This window comes from Babylonia areolata, chromosome 18, assembly GCF_041734735.1.
Source record: "Babylonia areolata isolate BAREFJ2019XMU chromosome 18, ASM4173473v1, whole genome shotgun sequence".
NCBI lineage: Eukaryota > Metazoa > Mollusca > Gastropoda > Neogastropoda > Buccinidae > Babylonia > Babylonia areolata.
In genome coordinates, this window is record NC_134893.1 from 38686769 (window position 1) to 38709950 (window position 23182).

Here is a 23182-nt window from a genome sequence, read left to right on the forward strand (position 1 = left end):
GGGTTGTCACTCAACTACATTTTCTTGAATTATTTTTTGTTGTTGCAGATGGTTAGATAATTGATATAGTGAGTTGCACATCCAATACATAAAACTATCATTATGTTTTTTTAGTATTGCTGCAATTAAACAAGCATTATACATATCTTCTGTGAAATTTTGATTATTGGCTTTGTTATTGTTTTGTTCTATGGTTAGAACAGGTTGATTACTGAAAGATCTTGCAGTGTAAGGTAAAAAACAAAAAAAACATATCAGGCCTAGGCTCTTAAGTGCAGACATGCCAAAGAATTCTGAACTGGCAAAATGAAATTTTGAGAGTGAATTGTGGGTACAAAAGCAACATGAAAACAGCGATTTTGGATACTGTCGCATCAGAGATGTGAATTAAGTGATGGTTGGAAGCCCATTCTGGAATCTAGGTCAGGATAAATTCAGGTGAATATAAATGTTCAGCTCTGAAAAAAGGCCTCCCCATGAAAAGCTGTCGCTGGTAATGTGTGTTCTGGCTGACATAATTTACAATGTGTCCAGATGTTTTTCTGATTACAATACGTTTTTGTCCAGGTGCCATTTTGGCTCTTTGTCTGTCTGTCTCTCTTTCTCTGTGTAGCTCTCTCATTCTGTCATTGCCTAGAGCAGATTTCTGGATAGTGTGCTATATAAGTATCCACTATTATTGTCTGTCTGTTTCTCTGTTTCTCTGTCTCTGTCTCTGTCTCCACAGGCATCTGCTGTCCCCTCTCCTCCCTTCTTTTTTCAAGCAGATGTGTTGTAGCATATATGGATCAGCCCACATGCTTTGATACCTTCCTTGAAATTGAAGCTTTCTCTCTCTGTCTTTGTTTTTCTGTCTGTCTGTCTGTCCCTCTTTTTCCCTCTTTCATTTTTTGTAAGAAGAATGGAGTCTGTTGTTGTTATCATCATCATCATCATCACCATCATCATCATTGTTGTTGTTGTTACAATATTCAGGAAGTAAACATTCTATGGCAGTGCCTTGTTGTTGCAGGCACGATGGAGCACCAATGGGACAAGTCTTTGGTTCTTGCCCATGTTGATACAACGTCTGGAGAGCTGACTGTCATTGATAAGCGCAAGTTTACACACAAAGGGGCATTCTTCAGAATCTGCAAGTTCCTCCATTTTTGTCAAGATCAGGTACGCTGTGTGTGTGTGTGTGTGTGTGTGTGTGTGTGCACATGTGCGCGCACACGTGTGACCTTGTGCGTTTGTGTTTGTGTGTGTGTGTGCGTGTGTGCATGAGTATGTGGATATACCAGTGTGTTTGGTTTTTGCTCATGTTTTTATTGTATTTGTGTATGCATGTTTGTAAATGTGAGTGCATGAGTGTGTGCATATACCAGTGTGTTTGGTGTTTATTTATGTCTTTATTGTATTTGTGTATGCATGTTTGTTAATGTGAGTGTGTTGTGTGTATGTCTGCATATCATGTGTGTGTCTGTATCCTAGACTAAAAATTCCTTGAACTTTACCATTTGTCTCAAAGACCACGACAGCATATAAAAAAAAAACTGGTCCTCTGTCACACTGTCACAAGAGCTGGCATAGTTTCGGATGCCTGTCTTATTCAAAACGCACTTCTTTTTCTTTGAGTTAAACAGCCAGTGTTGTTGTGCTGTTGTGTGTACTGCACTTGAGGAAATTCTTGCACCAGCAAATACCTTGCTCTGTAGCTTTAATAATGATGCAGTGAACATTTATTTTTCCGTTCTTATGTTGTGTTGTGTTGTACTGTGTTGTATTGCATTATATCATTTTCTGTCACAACAGATTTTTGTGCATGAAATTCAAGCTGCTGTCTCTGCCTAGGGACAGTACTTTCCACAGTTGTGTTCATAGTTGTTTTTTGGGTTTTTGGGGTTTTTTTTCTGTCAGCACGTGTTTTTTGTTGTTTTTCTGTCTGCACATGTATTTGTTTTACTATCAAGCAGTATTTTTCTACCAAATTTTACCAGGGAAAACTGTTTAGTTGCCAAGAGGTCTTACATGTGCGCAAAGTGCATGCTTCACACGGGACCTTGGTTTATGATCTCATGCAAAATTAAGCACCCTGACCGCCACTCAAGGAGGGAGTAAACATCGCTGTCCGTGTGGAACTTAAACTGGTGGACATGAACTTTTTAGTGAGACGCATTTCTGCTAGGCCACCGCTTTACCACAGAACGCATGTATCCAATAAGAATAATTGAGATGTACAATTCTGTTGGAAAGAAAGTGTCTGTCATCTAAGTTTCTATGTTCTGGTGCGTGTGTGTGTATGCAGCTGAACGACAAGTGTTTGTCGGCTCATGGGTTCTTGGAGCGCGATGTTTGGATGTTTGAGCGGGACACCAACATCTCCCGTGCAGAACTGATCCGGTCGAGTCAGGAGAGACAACGGGCCTCTCCACCGCAACAACCACCTCCACCACAAAACCAGCAGCAAGCGCCACCGCAGCAAAGGGTAGGAGTTGCTTTTTGTGGTCTTGCATTCATATTCAGTTTTGTTTGTCTGGTTGGTTTTGTTGCTGTTGTTGTTATTTGTTTGTTGATGTTTTTTGTTTTTTTGTCAGCGGTATGTGTAACCTTTTCCTTTCATGCAGTGTGTCTTGGCCCATACCTCTACTGATCAGATTTTGTTATTGGGTTGACTCTCCACATTTTGCAGTTGGTACTGGGTTACATGGTTATCAGTAAGAGAGGAGAACCTCTGACGGATTGCAGCCACAGGCAGATATCAATACTGGTGAAGAACAGGCTGGATTCCGCAAAGGCAGGATTCCGCAAAGGCAGGATTACCACTGAACAGATCTTAAACTTGCATACCCTTTGCAAAAAACACCTTCAACACCAGAGTGAGTTGTATGTTGTCTTCAGAATGGTGTTTGACAGAGTCTGGCATGAGGTTCTATGGGTCACAATGAAAAAAATGTAGCATTGGGTAAAAGCTTATCATCGACACCATACATATTCTATACTCATCAGCAACCAGTGCCAGACAGGGTGCTGTTGAAGACTGGTTACTGACTATAGTTGGAGTTCATCAGGGCTGCCGTCTGTCTCCCTCATAGTTCGTCATATTCCTGGAACACAGCAAATCATGTCGGCACAGTCAGCATTGAAGGAAGAACCATCTCGAACCTTTGCTTCACTGGCAGGCAGTGAGCAGGAACTGGTCAAGCTTGTTAAAAGACTGGATGAAACATAAGCAAGATATGGCATGGAAATAAGCACTGAAAACATTAAGTTGAAACCAAAATTTAAGATCTTAGGAGTGTGGTTCACTGTTGATTTAGAAGAATGTGAGGAATTAAACTATAAAGACAAAACATCAGAAATTAGAATGTTATTTAAGATATGGATAAAAAGATGGATTACCCCTTTAGGAAGGATAGCTGTTCTCAAGTCATTAATTTTATCAAAAATAACCCAGTTATGGATGTTTCTACCAAATCCACCTGATGAATATATTGATGAGCTGCAGAAGGCATGTTTTAAAATGGGATCGAATAATTAGAAAAACTGTAATTAAAAGTACAAGAATGGGAGGATTAGGAATGTTTGACAGCAAGCAATTTATTAAAGGTCTTAAACTGAGCTGGATACGTAAATTAAAGTTTTCAAGCGATAAATAGACATTAATAATAAAAGCAGTCAATCCCATTGTTGAAGATATTGATAGATACGGACCCGGTCTACACCTGACGACGAGAATAAGTTCTGGATTCATGTTTTCCAAGCCTACAAAGAATTTTGTCAGAAGGTCCCACTATCATAAATCAAAGAAGTTTTAGCAGAACCAATCTTTCTGAACCAAAATAACAAAATTGGAAATAAGATTTTATCATTACAGAAATTGGATGGAAAAGGGGGTCTGGAATATTTCTCATCTAGTGCATGGGGACAGTAGTTTCCTTTCCTATGAAAATTTTTGTCAAAAGCATGGAAATTTTCTTACTTTAAATGGTTGCATAAGGTCAGTTAGAAAAAAAAAAACACACCTGAACATTGAAATTGATAATGACATTGCTTTACGGATGAGAAAATCATTACAAATGATATATTCAGTGAAAAAAGGAACAAAAGTTTATTACGACACTTTAGTTAAAAACAATACGACCCCTATATGCTGTAACAAATGGAACGATTTGTTGCAACTGAACTTTAACTGGAAACAGACATTTCACAAAATACTCAAATAAGTGATGTAAACGTAAAATGGTTTCAAATAAGAATAGTTCATAGGATCATTGCAACAAACAGATCTCTTGAAACAGATCAATATCTCTGATAATGATAAATGTAGCTTCTGTGGATCACATCCAGAAACCATTGAACACCTTTTTTGGAGATATGAGATTGTCAGAGATTTTGGACTGCTTTCCAAACTGATATTAATAACAAATGCAATAATGTATACAATGCCAAATTATATGAAGAATTGTTTTTATTTGGAAACTCACACACATTTGCTAAAGATGACATTTTTGATTTTATCATTTTACTTGCCAGAAACTTTCTGTACAAATGCAAATTCAGTAAACAACCACCACAACTCAATGCATTTAAAACACAGCTCAGATACAGATACAAAATTGAAGAACATGCATCTTATAAACTATTGAACCATCATGCTTTCCATACAAAGTGGAACAGTTACCTTCCAATTATGGAAACTGTTACCTAATAACAATTTTGCCTGTTCCATAGTTACCATTCTGTATAATAGTCCTTACTTGTACTAGCAGGTTTTTATTTATTTATTTATTTATTTTATTTTATTATTTCTTTTTTAAAATTTTTATTGTTGTTGTCTTTACAGTGTGATTAACTACAAGCTTTCTTTTCCAATAATGTAGAAATGGTTAACTCATGGCTCCTTATTATGATATTACAATGCTACCACTCGCTTTCGCCTTATCCTTGATGCCATTACTGTAATAGTTGACATAATTGATGCTATTGCTATGTTACAACTGGTCTCTTTATTATCAATATCATCTTAAATCATCATGATTACTGCAGTCAGTAATGTATAAACATTGATTGATTGAAAGATTGGACATTTTTTTGTTTTTGTTTGTTTTTTTTTGTTTTGTTTGTTGTTGTTGTTGATGTTGTTGTTGTTCCTTTGCTGCTTTTTTTGTATTTTACTTTTGAATTTGTTTTGTTTTTTTCTCTCTAGTGGATGCTACTGTTAAGTTTTATACTGTTTGTTCATACTGTTCTCTGTATTGAATACATGTCTTTGCAAAATAAAATAAAAAGTTTAAAAAAAAAAAAAAGTTGATGGCCAGCCACAACACCAATACCAGTGTTGACAGAACTGTCCAGGGACTAATTGTGAGCAGTGAAGGATCCAAACCAAGTATCTTCTCAAGGGTAGCAAAGACCAGACTGACCATACTGAAATCTGTATGGAATGACAGCAACATCTCCATGAAACACAAGATCAGGCATATGTGTGCACTGATACATTCCTTCTTTCACACACACACACACACACACACACACATACACACACACACACACTCACTGACACACACGCACGCATGTGCCACGCACACATGCACCGCACGCGTGCACACTTACCTGCCGTGTTGTTCTGTATTACAGAGAGCCTGGGGTGGCGCGGGACCCCCCAGACCAGGACCACCCTCCTCCCCCTCACCCCCCAAAGCTCAGCCAGCATTCTCTCTGGCAGCAGAGGGTGGGGATGTGCGCAGGGAGAAGGTGCCCTACCCTGTGGAGGAGTTCTGTGGCATGTGCTGGGTCAATGGCACCCGCAGTCCTCAGGACGGCACCACCAACAAGTGCACCAAGGGGCACCCCAACTTCATGGTTAAAAGAGTGAGTGCCAGTCTTGACTAAAAGCTCATTTGTATTTGCACATTTCTTCTGTCATTTGCTGTTGTGTGCACATAGCAAATAATTGTTATAAGGACAAGCCTGGTGCTTCCTTTGTTTGGGAAGTGTCTGGGTTTGTTCCAGTGTACCTTTTATTTACCCCTGTGCTAGCTGAATTGGTAGCATAAGCAGCATTGACTTGAAGTTGCGTACCTTGTGAATGGAGAGAGTTACCACACTACTATTTGTTAATCATTTGATTGAGTGCATCACAGTTGCCTTCTTTTCTGGTGATGTTTAATAGTTGTGTGATGGAGAGAAGGGGTGATAGGAGGTGTGGAGGAGAGGAAGGGACAGGATGTATGGGTAGTTCTTTGAAAGAGGAGGTGGGCAGAGAATAAGAAAAGAAGAGATGACAGGAGAGAAATAAACAGAAGAAGAAAAAGGGCAGAAATAAAGGGAGCAGCATGAAAGGGGGAGTGAAGAGAACAGTATTTCCAGAAGCTGGGGATGCTGTTCAAAATTTACAGGTGATGTTTATGGGCTGTCCAGCAGTTTGTATAAAAAAGCTTGTCAGAAATTTTCAGAGAAGAAAGATATCATTACTGTTGTCTCTTCCTTTCTTATTTTTGGCCTTATCTGTCGGTGCACCTGTATTGTTTCCTCCAGAAATTCTTGTAATTTTTCACTTATCCAGACTTGATAATTGGGCATTCTTATTACGTTGTATTTTTTACTGCCAAGGACATACAAGTTGTTCATTGGCAGAGTTTTGTTGTGTTTCCATGTTATCATATGTGTTATGTATTTTAAGTTTGCATGTGTGTTTTCTTTTTCAACCAGGCAGAAATTGATGGAATAGTTGAAACCAGAAGCATAGTCTGAGTTTATGTGCATTGATATGACTGTACTTGTGTTTCATTTTGTATTCCAAGTTGTTTTTGTTTTTTCTTCTGTTTGGTTTGGATTGTGAGAGACAGGTTGTGATTTTTTTCTGACATTGTTTGACTGGAATATTTTTCAGTCCTTGCATGCCTTGTGTGGTTAGATGGATATAAACAACAGTAACGACAACAATAATTATAAGAATGATTTATAGTAACAATAACAATGATATTGTTGTTTTGTTATTGTTATTATGACAATCCTATGGAGTAGAGTGGTTTTAAGTAGGAACTGCAATAATGACAATTGTAATAGTGATTATGATAACAAGACTCTCAGCGCACGCGCGCATGTGTGTGTGTGTGTGCGTGTGTGTGTGTATGTGTGTGTTTTGTCAGCTGTACAGGCAACTGATTGTTTCTTGTTGTTTCTGTCTCTGTGTGCTTGTGTGCATGTGTGGCACTGTGAACACACAACCTGCATGTGGAAATATTTACGCACTCTATATAAATGAAGTCGGTTTGTCCATTCGCACACTGATGTATGATGCAGGTGTTCATCATTATGAGCATTCTGAAGGAGCTGCGCAACTTGCCAAACCGCATCCCCAGCAACCTAAACTTCGTCATTTGTAACTTCATCCAGCAGAGGAGGAAGTGTCAGTTCACAGGTCCTGGGCCCTGCCAGTTCGCTCACAGCAATGAGGAACGAGTTCTCTGGATCTGGATGGCACGTAACCAGAGTAAGTCACACCGTCTCGGCATCACATGTCAGACAGCCCTGAGTAGTTAGAGCTTTGCATGTTTGATATGACTGTTCTTGGGTTCAGTCTTAGTGTCTGCGCTTGGTGGAACAAAAATGTTTTTTGGATCTCCCAGGTCTGCATATGTTCAGACTTGCAGAATTTATTTTTCTGAGATGATAAAGTTAAACTGATTCTGATTCTGATTCTCATTGCTGGAGATTTATTCCCCTTCATGTGTTTTGAGAGGTATGCAGAAGATCAAAATGCACATGCTGTAATCTACGACAGTGTTTGATTGGTTATGGAAACATGAATATGCACAGTTTGCATGGTGTGACAGTAATGGTCAGAATGATGATTGATGGTCTCTTAGGGAAGGAGAAGAAATGTAGGAGACAGTGGGGTATTCTGTAGAGTTATAGAGGCCCCCAAACAAAAACCGCTTGATATATGTTTTTAAGGCTTTTCAAGCTATTATCTGACAGTTGGTCAAGAAGAATTGAAAAAAAAAGGGGTTAATGTTTGTGTTGCAGTGATGAAAGGCTTTGAAAACCATTTCAGATACTAGGAAACCATTTTGCCTTTTAGACTGTTATTAAATTTCTTTAAAGCAAATTTAGTGGAAAGAAACTTAATGTGTTTGCACTAAAATGTAGAAGTAGATCATATTTCATTCCATGGCCATGAACTGGGTTTTTTTTTCTCAAGACTTGATGACCATTAAATGAGCAACTAATAGTTTTTCTCAAGACTTGTAGATCATCAGACAGAGAGATTCTGATTTAATTCTATGTTTACACTTTGCTATTCAGTTACTCTACACATCATTGGTAAATTCATTTTATTACTTTTATTGATATCAGTTAGCTAAATTGATTGAATTAAAGTGAGTATGTGAACCTGTTGGTATTTACATTTTTTTCCTTTTTGTTTTTGTTTCTCTCTTTTTTTCCTGTCTAGATAAAATTTCTGGAAAGAGGTAAAATAATGTAAGAAAAAAGAGCAGCATTTTATAGACAGTCCATGGATATATAAAGAATATGGGCACAAAATTAGCTTGCTAAAATCAGAATACTTGTTTTGTCTTGGACAGTGCATAAACTGGAGGACGTGGTAAAGGCTTGCAGAGAGGATACCAAGAAGGCCAAAATCACCCAGGGGGACTCTGTGGTGTCGGTCACCATGGCTGTGCGACAGAGCCCACTGCGGCTTCCTACCAACCTTCAGAACAATGCACACTACTGCCGCTACTGTTCAGTGCAGTGCAACAGCGAGAGACAGTGGGAGGAGCACTGTGCTTCAGAGAAACACATGTTCAACGTCAACTCAGACAAGGACCACCAGTGGAACTTCCGCCAGCCCCCGTGGGGCTTGGGCAGCAATCTGGCCATCTGTTTCAAGTAAGGACAGGGGGCAGGATCACTCATGTTGTGTTCATGACAGCACAGGACCACTCTGACACAAAATTCTTTCCCTCTCATCACATTCATGACAGCACTGGAACTGTGATGGGACTTGATTGATGTTCTGGTTGTTGATGTCAGTTCATAGGTGAAGGTCTGCATCATACTTCAGTGCATTCAAGTTTACAGGTATGAAATTGATTTAAATCAAAGGTACTTTAATACAAGCTGAAAGCCAAGCTTCTGTCCAGTCAAGGCCTTTGGTGTGGGCAGATTTATGGGAGACTATCGTTGGATAGACATGGAGGTGGTCTCCACTCTGGAGGGGACACTCAGTCGGGCTCCATGACTAAGCATTTATTGTTGTCAGTAAGGAGCTTACGGTGCTTTGCATTTCTCTTGTTCCTCTGTTTTCTCAAAGGCTATTACCCAGCCAGGAGAATAGTCTCTTTCCATCCCAGATACTATATACTTTGTTGCTTTCTTTTCAAATTTTCTTGCATTTGATTCATTGTCAGTGGGTGATGATGAATAACAAGTCTTCATTCATTACTGATTGATGGTTAAAAGTCTTGAATTTGAAGTGCATTGAAACAAAAATTACCTTAAGTCTTAAAAGCACTTTATACTGCTGGACTAGCCCAAGATTGAATTCTTCGGATTATGATTGCAGCCAGATGAACCTCAGAATTAAACTTGCTGGTTAATTATAACTGCTAGACCAGCATGAGGTTTAAGCCTCAGACTAGCCCAACATAACATCCATAATTGCAGAAAGTCTTTATGTGTAGGATATTGTAATTGCAAGCATTCTGTGGGATGAGTTTCCTTTTGCTGCAGATGTGGGTGAAATGGTCTTTTTATGCTGTTTTCAATTTGAAAACAATAAGTTCTTTTCATGTTTTGTTTTATTTCTTTATTTTTTATTCATTATTTTAAAAAAATCGTTTTATTTTTTTTACTTGATTTGAATTTTACATGGATTGTATGAGACATGAGTCAGTTGGCCTTTTCAAGGTTGTTTTAATCAACATTGGAACACTGCTGTTTTCTCTTTTACTGGTTTTTAGAACTGACATGAGACAGAGATGCCAACTGTTATGATTTCTCCGTATTTTGTTACACCCGATCGCTCGATTGTTCTGACATAATGCCAACGTCAAATTTGTTCCGACTAGTTCATTTTCAGCTACATAGCATGGTCACATGCTTTCCTGTCGTAACATAACCCAAACGCTCTAGACCTGTCAATCGCGAGTGGTTAAAGCATTGGACTTTCAGTCTGAGGGTCCCGGGTTTGAACCTTGGTGACGGTGCCTGGTGGGTAAAGGGTGGAGATTTTTCCAATGTTGCAGGTCAACATATGTGCAGACCTGCTAGTGCCTGAATCCCCTTTATGTGTATATGCACACAGAAGATCAAATACGCACGTAAAATATCCTGTAATCCATGTCAGCATTCATTGGGTTATGGAAACAAGAACATACCCAGCATGCACACCCCTGAAAGTGGAGTATGGCTGCCTACATGGCGGGATAAAAACGGTTATACACGTAATAGTCCACTCATGTACATACGAGTGAACGTGGGATTTGCAGCCCAAGAACACAGAAGAAAAAGATCACGAGGCCAGGGCAGTCACTGCCAAACTTGGTCTGACATGATGATGCTCAGCTAAACGTGTGCCTGCTTACATTAAAACAGTATTGAGTGGACCACTCAGCTTTATTGTTTGCCTGAACAAGAGAGAACATGGCTGAATCAAGTTGCGTCTGGGTCAGTCGGTGTATGTGCCCAGTGCATTACAATTTGTAGATAAAATTTACGTTTGCTGATGTGGCTCAGAGTCCAAGTGTTCCTACCAAATACAGAATGTACCTACCAAATTTCCAGATTGTTCCTATAAACACTTGACAGGGGTTGGCATCTGTAGGTAACAAGGTTTGATGTTGCTGCAGACACATGGACGGGGGTGGCTGTCAGTACTCGCACGCCCCGGACATGTTCAACTTGTGCAAGTACGCCCATAGCCAGGAGGAGTTGGACGAGTGGAGGGAACGCTACGAGTGGCGCCAGATGAAACGCACCCTGGCCAAAGAGCAGAACATGTTCTCCTACATGGACAACCTGCTGGAGCAGTACAACTCTGCAGACTCTCAGGTCAACGAGGTGGGTACATACTCTCTTCTTCTTCCTCTCCTTTAATGAGGTTGGTACATGCTCTCTACTTCTTCCTCTCCTTTAATGAGGTTGGTACATGCTCTCTACTTCTTCCTCTCCTTTAATGAGGTGGGTACATACTCTTCTTCTTCTTCTCCTTTAATTAGATGGGCACATACAGTCTTCTTCTTCTCCTTTAATGTGGTGGGTACATACTCTCTTCTTCTCCTTTAATGAGGTGGGTACATACTCTCTTCTCCTTTAATGAGGTGGGCACGTACGGTCTTCTTCTCCTTTAATGAGGTGTGTACATACTCTTCTTCTTCTCCTTTAATGAGGTGGGTACATGCTGTCTTCTTCTTCTCCTTTAATTAGGTGGGTACATACGGTCTTCTTCTCCTTTAATGAGGTGGTTACATTCTCTCCTCCTTTAATGAGGTGGGTGCATACTCTCTTCTTCTCCTTTAATGAGGTGGGTACATACTCTCTTCTTCTCATTAAATGAGGTGGATACATACTTTCTTCTTCTCCTTTAATGAGGTGGGTACATACCCTCTTGTTTCTATCCTTTAATGAGGTGGGTACATACTGTCTTCTTCTCCTTAATGAGGTTGGTACTTACTCTCCTTCCTCTCCTTTGATGAGATGGGTACATACTCTCTTCTTCTTCACCTTTAATGAGTCGGGTACATACTTTCTTCTTCTCCTTTAACTCACTCCAGACAGTGGAATGCTATAATGTTCCTGATGTAAGGTAGCATTCAGGACGACGGAACACTCTAGCGGTTTCAGCATTTAAAAATTTTTCCACATTTTCCTCATGGGGTAGCATAACAATTGCAGCTTCACCGGGCATTGCGAACATATCAAGGGTCGAATGGAAAGTTTCTTCATGAGATTTCATAACAACACACTCCACAGCGAGCCAGCGAGTTAAAGACCCCACATGATAAGCTAATCTGCATACGTATCAAAAATGGCGTCGCAGGCAATACAAGTGGAAATTTTTTTTTAGCAAACTAGATCACGACAGCAGCTTTTACCACTGCTGAAGTGATTGAAATGCTTCAAACTGAAAGTTCCGACATCGACGAGGATGATGAAGACGTTGAATAAAGTATCTGCGGTGAAGAAAGCTACCAGCAAGAAGGTACTGATAGTCACTCAGCTTCTGAGAGCAGTGAAGGGGGAGGGGGGTGGGTGTTCGCACAATGTGAGGAAAGGGGTCAGTGGGTCAAGTACAGCGAGTTTCATTCAGTTACTTTATATTTTGTATTTTTGTCATTTTTTTTCCTAACCCTAAAAAATGGGTCATCTGTAGGGAAAAGCAAGGGAGAATACTATTCATCCAGAATGAGTTAACGAGGTGGGTACATACTCTTTTCTTCTTCTCCTTTAATGAGGTTGGCACATAGTCTCTTCTTTTTCTTCTTTAATGAGGTGGTTACACACTCTTCTTCTCCTTTAATGAGATGGGTACATGCTGTCTTCTTTTTCTCCTTTAATGAGGTTAGTACATGCTCTCTTCTTTTTCTCCTTTAATGAGGTTGGTACATGCTCTCTTCTTTTTCTCCTTTAATGAGGTGGTTACACACTCTTCTTCTCCTTTAATGAGGTGGGTACATGCTCTCTTCTTCTTCTTCTCCTTTAATGAGGTGGGTACATATTCTCTTTTTCTCCTCCTTTACCTCTGTGAAGAGTCCACTGGGGGTGCTGCACAGGACTGTTCACCAGATTTGTTCTTCAGGTCTGTCGGTTGTGTGTCAAAGCCTGGGTCTCTGCAAATGGTTTTCCTGTCCATTCTGCTATGTTGTCTGTCAGCCCGTTGTTTTCTTTTGTAGATAGTGTACAGAAGAAGAAAACTTCAGCAGTGGCAGCACTTAAAAATACAGTAAAGTTTAAACAGAAGAAAATAAAAAGTCATCATCTTTACTACATCAGAGTTTTTAAAACATGACAATGTTGTTGTGTGTGTAGATTTTATTGGAATTAAGTATTGTGACTCTGGAAAAGGTGGCTTGTTCAGGATGTGACTGTTACCATCTAGGAGCTAAATGGAAGGACAGGCAAAATGCTGGTTCTTTTCACACAGCATGTGGGAGGGTTGGGGAGTGTGTGTGTGTGGGGAGGGTGTGGGAGGGGGGGGGGACTGAAACAGAATGTCTCACTGCTTTAAATACATTGACCCAGGAAGGGAGGAAAGAGAGAATTCCATGGAAGGATATAAAGCTGTGGATGCTGTCCTGGAGTTGAATGAGAGAGCGTCAGTGAAATAGGCTTCACTGAGCGTGAATATTATATATATATATATATATATATATATATATGAGTGGGTCTGCATTTGTATATAAATATATTTATGTATAAATATGTTGTTGTTTTTTCTAGGCTATGCTTGTATTTTATGATGAACACAGTGAGCAGTGACCCCCCAGTGTGTAAACAGTGAGCAATACATGTTTCAGATGTTGGAGACATTAGCTGGCGTACAGGTGAAGTGTAAACAGTGAGCTATACATGTTTCAGATGTCGGAGACATTAGCTGGCGTACAGGTGAAGTGTAAACAGTGAGCTATACATGTTTCAGATGTCAGAGACATTAGCTGGCGTACAGGTGAAGTGTAAACAGCCTTTGGAAGAATTCCGACAGGAGAAGAATGCAGTGATAGAGTGGACCTTCCTGATCCAAACTCAGGTAGTTCTGTGTGTGTGTGTTTGTGTGTGTGTGCGTGCGTGCGTGCGAGCGTGTGTGTGTGTGTGTGTGTGTGTGTGTGAAACTGGTGAATTCTGTATTTCACTGTTGTATTTTCTGACATCAGTTCATTTCCATGCTGCTTGTGTTAACAAAGCTTGAATGTGTGTGGGGTGGAAGATCGTGGTGGTGAGGGGATGGTGGTTGAGTAGGTTGTACTGTTTCAGGGGAATGTTAAAGACATATATTACTTTATTATTGATGGTTTGTATGGCATGGGTTGTAGAGAAATTGCACTGACTGTGAAGACTTATTGCTTGTATGAAATTTGTTTTTAAAATTTTCAACTCTTGAACAGTACTTGTTGCTTGGACTGAATTTCCTTTACAGTTCATCAGTCAGCTAGGGTGGGCTGTCCAGGCCAGACCACCACATCTGGCTTATGTGCAAGACAGGTATCTGCTTCAAAAAAATCTTTTTAGCAGATGTTGTGGAGTGTAATTGGATCAGTTGACAGGCTTTGACATCTCGAAACTGAAATTAAAAACCAAATTTTCAACTCTTTGTACAATGTTCCATACAGTGTTCCACCGACATGCACTGACCTGACCATAGAATGCTCTGATTTTCAGCTGTCGCTGCAGAAAGTGGCGTTGCTTCACCACAGCGCCAGACTCCATTTCTTCCTCCAGTCCACAGACGGCAGCAAGCACCAGATTGCCTCTGGGGAGCAGTTTGAGGATGTGGACGAGCAGGGAAACCCGTGCTATCGTGTCAGCGTGCACTTCACCGGCGGCATGTTCGGCTCCTTCAGCCAGTGGGTGGTCTTTGACTTCGGCACCAAGCCGGTGCTGCTGCGGAAACTGAACGTGGAGCTAGGGCACGAGGCTGTGCATGAGAAGGTGAGACACACAGAGGGTGCAGGGTTCTTCTTCACTGTTGTCGGCTGTTTTCTGCCTTCCCTAGGCTGTGCATGAGAAGGTGAGACACACAGAGGGTGCAGGGTTCTTCTTCACTGTTGTCGGCTATTTTCTGCCTTCCCTAGGCTGTGCATGAGAAAGTGAGACACACAGAAGGTGCAGGGTTCTTCTTCACTGTTGTCGGCTGTTTTCTGCCTTCCCTAGGCTGTGCATGAGAAGGTGAGGCACACAGAAGGTGCAGGGTTCTTCTTCACTGTTGTCGGCTGTTTTCTGCCTTCCCTAGGCTGTGCATGAGAAGGTGAGACACACAGAAGGTGCAGGGTTCTTCACTGTTGTCGGCTGTTTTCTGCCTTCCCTGTCCATTCCCCTTTTTCTTTTCTTTTTTCCCAGCTAGCCTTGACATGTTTCTTCTCTCTTTCTGCATTCTGTGATGTACAGTCCATGTGGTTATGCTCTGGCGATTAGGTAGTGATGTTGTGAACACTGGGATCGTCACTAGATGTCCATTCTGCAGTGTTATTTGCCTATGTGGCCTTTGTATAGTTTTTTTGGGTTTTTTTTAGGTATGACTTTGAAGTATTTTAGAACCCCCCCCCCACACACACACTTTTTTTAATTTTTTTTTTTTTTAGTGATTTAATAAAATATGGGGACGAGAGATTAAGAAGGTCTGACTCACAGTAGAGTCTAATCTTATTAGCCTGTAGGAGTTTAAAGGTTCAGTATGTGTACCAAAACCTTGCCCTTTTTTTACGTTTTTTTTTCTTTATTTTTTGGCTTGTATTTTCATGTTTCATTTTCATATTTTCATGCCAATTTTGTTGTTGTTTTTATTCAAAAGTTGCCTGTTGAAAAATCAGGTTTTAAACATTGTTTGTTAGGTGAAAGACCTGCGCCAAAAGCTTGCCTTTGACCGGTGGACGAAGGAGAACCGGGAGGTGATTGCCTACCACTACTCGTACGACGACACGATAGTGAAGATGCTGCAGCAGTACAAGGAGCCGGCGTCGGAGGTGATGGTGACGCAGGACAGCATCAAGGAGCTGAACCAGCACAACTACGTGCACAAGATGCACAAGATGCTGCATCTGGAGGAGATGACGCGCCACAAGCTCATCAGCACGTGAGACACTCACCTGTAGTTTCCTTTTTACATTTTCTAACAGGCTTGTGACAGTCTGCAGTTGTTGTTTTTACCTTTTCTAACAGGCGTGTAAGTCTGTTGGGTTTTTTTGGGGTTTTTTTGGTTTTTTACCTTTTCTAACAGGCTTGTGACAGTCTGTAGTTGTTGTTTTTTTTGTTTGTTTTTTTGTTTTTTTACCTTTTCTATCTGGCATGAAACAGCCTCAAACTGCACATCTGGGGTCATTTGTGGCTTGTTTTCCCTTCTGCAGACCCCTCTCCACCCCAGGTGAAATTACCCAATTTCCATGGGTTTATCTTTTTTCTTATTTTCATTCATTTCTTTATTTAATGATTTATCCATTTATTTCTTTATTATTTTTTTCCTCAAGGCCTAATTGTGTTGTTTATTTTATTTTATTTTTTTATCCATTTATTTGTTCATGCCTTTTTTTTCCCTCAAGGCCTGAGTGCATTGAGTTATGTTGTTGGTCGGGTCATCTGCTGAACAGCTGTGGTGTAGAATATGTGGATTTGTCTGAATGTAGTGATGCCTCCTTTAGTAACTGAACGGAACTAATCAAGCGGGAGGGGGTCATTATGGTTTAGCCTTTACTCACCACTCACCCAACCCATTCTCTCCATTACAACTTGATAGAAACAAAATTGTAGGAGTTCTACTGTGATAGCCTACATTGATTATAACTGTCCCTGGCACAGTTATGTAGAAAAGTCCACTTTGTTTGGAAAACCAAGACACCTGCAGACAGAAAAAGAAAAACAAAAAGGGTGGTGGTGTGTTCTCTGTAGTGACTTGCTCACCCAGGGGAGAGCAGCCACACAATACAATACAGTGCAATATGAGTGGAGTGATGGTCTAGAGGTAACGCGTCTGCCTAGGAAGCGAGAGAATCTGAGCGCGCTGGTTCAAATCATGTCTCAGCCGCCGATATTTTCTCCCTCTCTACTAGACCTTGAGTGGTGGTCTGGACGCTAGTCATTCGGATGAGACGATAAACCGAGGTCCCGTGTGCAGCATGCTCTTAGCGCATGTAAAAGAACCCACAGCAACAAAAGGGTTGTTCCTGGCAAAATTCTGTAGAAAAATCCACTTCGATAGGAAAAACAAATAAAACTGCACGCAGGAAAAAATACAAAAAAAAATGGGTGGCGCTGTAGTGTAGTGATGCGCTCTCCCTGGGGAGAGCAGCCCAAATTTCACACAGAGAAATCTGTTGTGATAAAAAGAAATACAAAATACAACAACAACAACAACAACAACAAAATATATATATAATGCAATACAATACAATGCAATGCAATACAGTACAGTACAGCACAATTAATACAATATGATACAATACAGTACAGTACAGTTCAGTACAATATGATACCAAAATTGGGCCAAATTTACCTCTGAGGTTCTTTTCAAATGAGCCTAAAATCACCCCCATGTCCATGACAAGGTGGTGAGGGGGGTAACATTCAGTTAGTTCTAACTAGTAAGGTTTACCCTGGAGTTAATCTAGCATAACTCTGGGTTAAAAACCAACAAGAGTATGATAAGGCTGCTGCAGTGGAATGAAACTTGGCTTGAATGGGTTACAGATGACTGATTTTTTTTTTTTTTCAGTGTTAGTGCGTTTGTACCACATTGAGAGGATAAAGATCATGGTGGGGCTGTCATTGGAGGGATTAGAGGCATGTTATAGTGGTCTCCACTCATAAGAAGTGATTACTCACTCAGTCTGAGTTATGATTAAGCAATTATTGTCATGGATAGGGGGAATTGGAGGGATTAGAGGCATGTTATAGTGGTCTCCACTCATAAGAAGTGATTACTCACTCAGTCTGAGTTATGATTAAGCAATTATTGTCATGGATAGGGGGCATAGTGGATGGTGTCCTGTGTGTGCTGAGTCATAACAGGCACTACTGAACATCACTCTAAGTGATTCATCAGCAGTGCGTGGTTTCCTCTAATGTGTGGCCTTCTGGTGACTTAATAACAATGATTCCCTTTGGACTGCCTGCACTGGGACTGTGGCAGATCAACCCTTTTTTGAATATATTTGGGAGACACAAAATGAGCTTTGGGGAGTGATGTCGCTGAAATTGAACAGGTGATAGGGCAGAAAAAAAATCACTGACTGATTATACTTTGTATACCTTTTTTTTTATTGATTTTACATTGGAGAGTGATGAATATCATTATTACGCTGACCCTTGTTCTTTGTTTCAGCTACAATTTGATCAACATGGCAGAGGTGAAAGACACGGTGATAACAGAATTGCACGGCACCTACCATACCCGCAATGGGGAACTGTTTCTGAGGCTGCCACTGACGGAGAACCTGACTGATGACACTGGGGCTGGCAAGCTGATTGTGAACAGTGTGAAGTCAGTGCTGCTGACCCGGGCAGATCTGCCCAACAAGCACCGTGTGTATGAAGCTCACGTCCTGCCGGAAGGACGAGGCAAGGACTTCATCACTGTCCGCCTTTCGCCTGTGTGCGTCCGAGAATTGAAGCTGAAATCTGGAATGGATGTGGAAGTGAGTTTTGTTGTATGTACAGATTGTTTTTGTCCAGAGTTGTGGACGTAAGTATTGCATGTACAGATGTTTTCGGTCACAGTTCGGTTCTGATTGAATGACACATGAAACAAATAAAGAGTGCCCAGTGGCAGCTGTCAGTCAGCCCTTCCCAGGTTGGCAAATGAATTCATGTTTGTAAAGTGCTTAAAGCTTGGTCTCCAACCGAGGATAGGCGCTATATAGGTATCCATATTATCATCATCAAAACATATGATCCAGCATGACTTCAGTTTTCAAAATTAGTGTTTCTGTTCAATCTTCTAAAACTGCTATTCAGAACTTGAATAATTGAAATAATTATTTAAAGTTACATGGCTTTATATTTAAGGTACATCATGCTCCCTTGCTATTTCTCTCTCTTGCTGTCCCTTTATTCACGCTGTGCTAGATGTATGTTATGTGTGTTATATGTATGTATGATCTATGTGAAATACAAAGTTTGCAAAACATGATGCTTGGTTTTTCATTTTTGACTCACTGTAAACAAAGTGAGTCTATGTTTTAACCCGGTGTTCGGTTGTCTGTGTGTGTCTGTGTGTCCGTGGTAAACTTTAACATTGCCATTTTCTCTGCAAATACTTTGTCAGTTGACACCAAATTAGGCATAAAAATAGGAAAAATTCAGTTCTTTCCAGTCATCTTGTTTAAAACAATATTGCACCTCTGGGATGGGCACAAAAAGATTAAAAAAAAAGAAGCCAAATTATATGCAAACTGCATTTACTGTTATATTTATATTTTTTGTATTCTCTAAACTTGGCACTTTGATCTGATATTCTGACACAACAACAAGAGCAGTCATTTTTATCATTTTTTGTTCAAACAGGAACTTCTTTTGCTAAGCATGGAAGTTGTATTTATTTTGCATGTCTTCGGTGCAGATAGTAAAGAAGGGAAATTAATCTGTAATTAATGCTAGGGGACTTAATTTGCTTTAACTCACTCCATGCCAAGAGTTTTTGCCCTTGCGAATCCCTGAAAACCCATGGTTTGTATAGGATGGGAAAAAAATTCTCAAAAAAACAAATAAACACCCAGAGAATTGAAGTTTAGTATTCAGTGAATGTTGCTCCATATTTGTGCAAAAAAATAAATTATTTACTCACCATCTTCTTGTTGATCACGGTATTCATTTTTTGTGTATTTTGTAGCATTTTTGCACCCATCAGAAAGGTATACCAAGTGTCCTTGAACAGCTTACAGTTGTTCCACATCACATCCTAACACTATTTGAAGAACTGAAGACCTAGTACATGCAATGAAGTATGAACAGATGGTGGAGAAAGTTGAAAATCATGCACACAAAAGAAAATATTGTCTCTACATAAAAAAGGGAGTTCACTGCACACAAAAACCTGATGTATTATCACTGACAATAGTCTTGTCTGGAGTGAAAAAGCTCATGGCAGGTGATGTTGAGTCCTGGGCACAGCTTCACACAGAGTGGAACTCCACATAAACACTCACCATTTTCAGTCCAATCACTGGTAAAAACACCAGCAAAGTCGTCCGTTTCCTCAGTGATTTCGTTGTCAGTGTCGGTCAGCTGGCACATGGTCAGGACTCGCTTTCCTCTCCAATGTAAACACCCTCTTCAGCGGCCGAATCTATTTCTAGTTCATCGGGATATGGTTCAAAATCACTGTCCGATGAACCAACATTATCTCCTTCAACATCGGAGCCTTCAGTTTGGATCATTTCCAAAGTAGCTTCAACGCTGTGTTGCGTTTGACCTCTCCTACCGTGTCGAACACTTCGACGTGACGCCATCTTGTCAAACAACTTGCAGAGCTGACCGAGGGTATGCTTCGTTGTCGTCTGCTAATGAGTGTGTCACTTCACACACGCTGTGTTTGTGAATGAAAAGTTGGCTGGAGATAACTGAAGAATCAGTTCTGCTTTTGAGTTTCGTATCCGACACGTCACTCCAACAGCGTGACTGTTCAATATACAAATCTGCATATGCAGACATTGGCATTGAATGCTTTTTCCGACGACATCCACATATGCGGACAATGGCAGCGAGTGAGTTAAACTGATCTTTCTCATCTTAAACATTACATTTTGAAATTATACTCAAGACATAAAAAGCTTGTGTGTTTTACTCTCAGTATACAGGGCTTTCACTATGTTAATTCGCCCAAGTGTTCTTTTTCAGAAAATACTAAAATCAATACGACGAGTGGACTTTATAGATCTATTGGCTGAGCCCTGAAGGTCATGGGCAAAAATCAGTTGCGTACACATATTTATACATATTCAAAGCACGTGCTCATATTCTTCGCAAACGTGAACAATGCCATTTTGTTTCAAGTTGTTGACCTGCCTGTTCAATCCTATATTCAATGGACAATACACGATAACATGTGATGGAAAGTTGGAGAAGGAGACCGTTAAATATTTTTTCAGAGAAAGATTTGTGAATGCCTCATCACCTACTGGATTATGCCCCAAACTGCCATAAAAATATCCACAGAATCGTCGGAATTCACAGTTAAAAATAATAAACCATGAGAGTTAATACCCTTGAAATGATGAAACGTAAAAATTTCCAGTCTTGACTTTTCTTGAATGAAGTCCTTTTCACTTCATACGACGTTTAGAAGTACTTGTACTTGGCTCTACATGTTATTGATTTAACAAAATACTCAATTTTCATATCAACTTTAAAACTATAAAACTAGAATGAACATAAAAGAGAAATTGAATCGACCATGTCAACTGGGTGTAACTAAACTTGTACATCTATCTAGATCCAGAGAAAATGGCTAAATGTTGCAGTGTGATTGCAGCGACAGCCACATCTCCTTTACTGCGGACTTAAAAAGAATTTTTAATTGCCCTTAATGATTTTTTTAATTCCCAAGATACACCAGAATAATATGATTTAAACAGCGTTCTCACTGCGAATACTGCAATCTATTTATCGCCATTTTAAAAAAATTTTTAACGTCAGTTAAGGAGCCATGATAGTGTGATGGGTAAGACCGTTTCTTCTCACCCGAACACACGGAGTTTGAATCTGCCGTTAGGACTTTTTTTTTCTTTTTCTTTTAACCCGAAGCTTTATAATAACAAATACGGAACACATTTTAACGATTAGATTTTTTTAAAAGTTTATCACAAGTGAGTCTTGAAGGCCTTGCCTCTCTTGTTATTGTTTCTTACAATCATATTAGGTTAGCTCATACAAAGAAATTGTTATTACTTCTGTGTTTGTGATGATGATAGTGGTCACTGTTTTGTGCAGGTGGAGGTGCAGTTTCAGATGAACCGCATGAAATTTATCAAGATGCATTATGCTCTGGATCTTTTGACCAGCACAGACATTGTCTTCCCAGACATCACCAAGATCAATCCTCTGCTGAATGAGCATCACACTCTCAAAGTTTCGTGAGTATTTACAGTAAAGAGGAAAGATTGTTCCTCTTGTTTTTCTGATGCATTTTCATTGTTTTGTGGAAAAGTCAGACTAATGAATGGTTAGTATCCATTTTTTGTTGTTGTCACATTTGCAAATTACTTGTTTTAACCCTTTGACCATGTCAGTTGTGTAAAAATAGAACAGATTAATAATTCTAGCAATATATTTCTTTTTTGGTTTCATTCAAGAACATTTGCTGAAGCATATATGAAGTTTAATCAAAACATCTTTTAGAAAGTGAGCAGTGATTGTTTTTGTAATGCTACTTGGAAGTGTCATTTTCTCCAATGTATGGCAATGTTAAAAACAGAAAATACTCCAGTAGTCATGGAATTAATAAGTTCAGCCAGCACAGCATGCAGTAGCAATAGGTGAGCAAGTTTAACAGAGCTGAACTGAAGCAAAATGCATGCATCTTGCTTTTCTGTTTACAGATCTCGCAACCTGAACAGTGACCAGATGCAGGCTGTGCGTTTCATTGTTGCTGAAAGGACAGGCTACACTCCACCATTCATCATGTTTGGGCCATTTGGCACGGGCAAAACGGAGACTCTGGCTCAGGCGGCCATGGTTCTGCTCAAAGAAAAGTCTTCCACCAGAATCCTGATTTGTGCCCAGTCTAACAGGTTTGTATTGTTGAAAGTCACCTGCCACAGCATGCAGCCATATGGACTGGTGACCTAGTGGTGATGCGGCAGTTGTCCACAGGTTTCAGCCCCATGTACAGACTGGGATTTTTACTTCCCCCTCCACTAGACCATCAGTGGCAGTCTGGATGCTAGTCTTTTGGATGAGATGATAAATCAAGGTCCTGTGTGTACCATGCATTTAGTGCATACAAAAGAACACATGGCAGCAAGGGGTTTGTCACTAGCAAAAGTCACTTCTTGGCAGTCAAAAAGCATCAGAGAGACTTTGAATCACCAGAAGTACTTTTCTTATGGTGTTCACTTGCCGGGTTATGTATCAGTATACAACTTGCCTGCCAATCTCTTCATCATCAAGCAGACTTTGAACTGTAACTGTATTATTGGTATTGTTCTTATGTTTTTTCTTGAACCATTACTGTGTTAGTGGTACTGTTTTTATGTTATTTGTTTTATTTTTTCTTAATTTGATTGAAGCCTTCAAAAAAATATTGATATGGATACTTATATAGCAACCTATCCTTGGTCAGAGACAAGCTGTAAGTGCTTTACAAACAGGGAGTCATTTGCACAGCAGGCTGCCTACCTGGGTAGAGCCGACTTTGAATAGCTGCCTTTAGGTGCTCATTCATTTCCTATGACATTCAGTCAGGCTTCAGTCACAGACACAGACACACACACACACACACACACACACATACACGCACAAACACACACACACACTCACACACACACAC

At 40.1% G+C, this 23182-nt stretch overlaps 1 protein-coding gene across 4 annotated transcripts in view; it reads left to right on the forward strand.

Annotated features, from left to right (window-relative positions):
* The window catches only part of LOC143292745 (3'-5' exoribonuclease HELZ2-like), a 99542-nt gene that overhangs the window by 35233 nt on the left and 41127 nt on the right, over positions 1-23182 (forward strand). For all 4 annotated transcript variants that reach the window (XM_076603285.1, XM_076603288.1, XM_076603287.1 and 1 more), the window contains 12 exons: positions 1013-1161; positions 2288-2467; positions 5620-5853; positions 7288-7477; positions 8574-8880; positions 10842-11052; positions 13631-13738; positions 14368-14637; positions 15537-15778; positions 18020-18332; positions 21625-21767; positions 22233-22424. In XM_076603285.1, the coding sequence (XP_076459400.1) occupies positions 1013-1161; positions 2288-2467; positions 5620-5853; positions 7288-7477; positions 8574-8880; positions 10842-11052; positions 13631-13738; positions 14368-14637; positions 15537-15778; positions 18020-18332; positions 21625-21767; positions 22233-22424 (2539 nt within the window). The remainder of the gene's footprint in view (positions 1-1012; positions 1162-2287; positions 2468-5619; positions 5854-7287; positions 7478-8573; positions 8881-10841; positions 11053-13630; positions 13739-14367; positions 14638-15536; positions 15779-18019; positions 18333-21624; positions 21768-22232; positions 22425-23182) is intronic.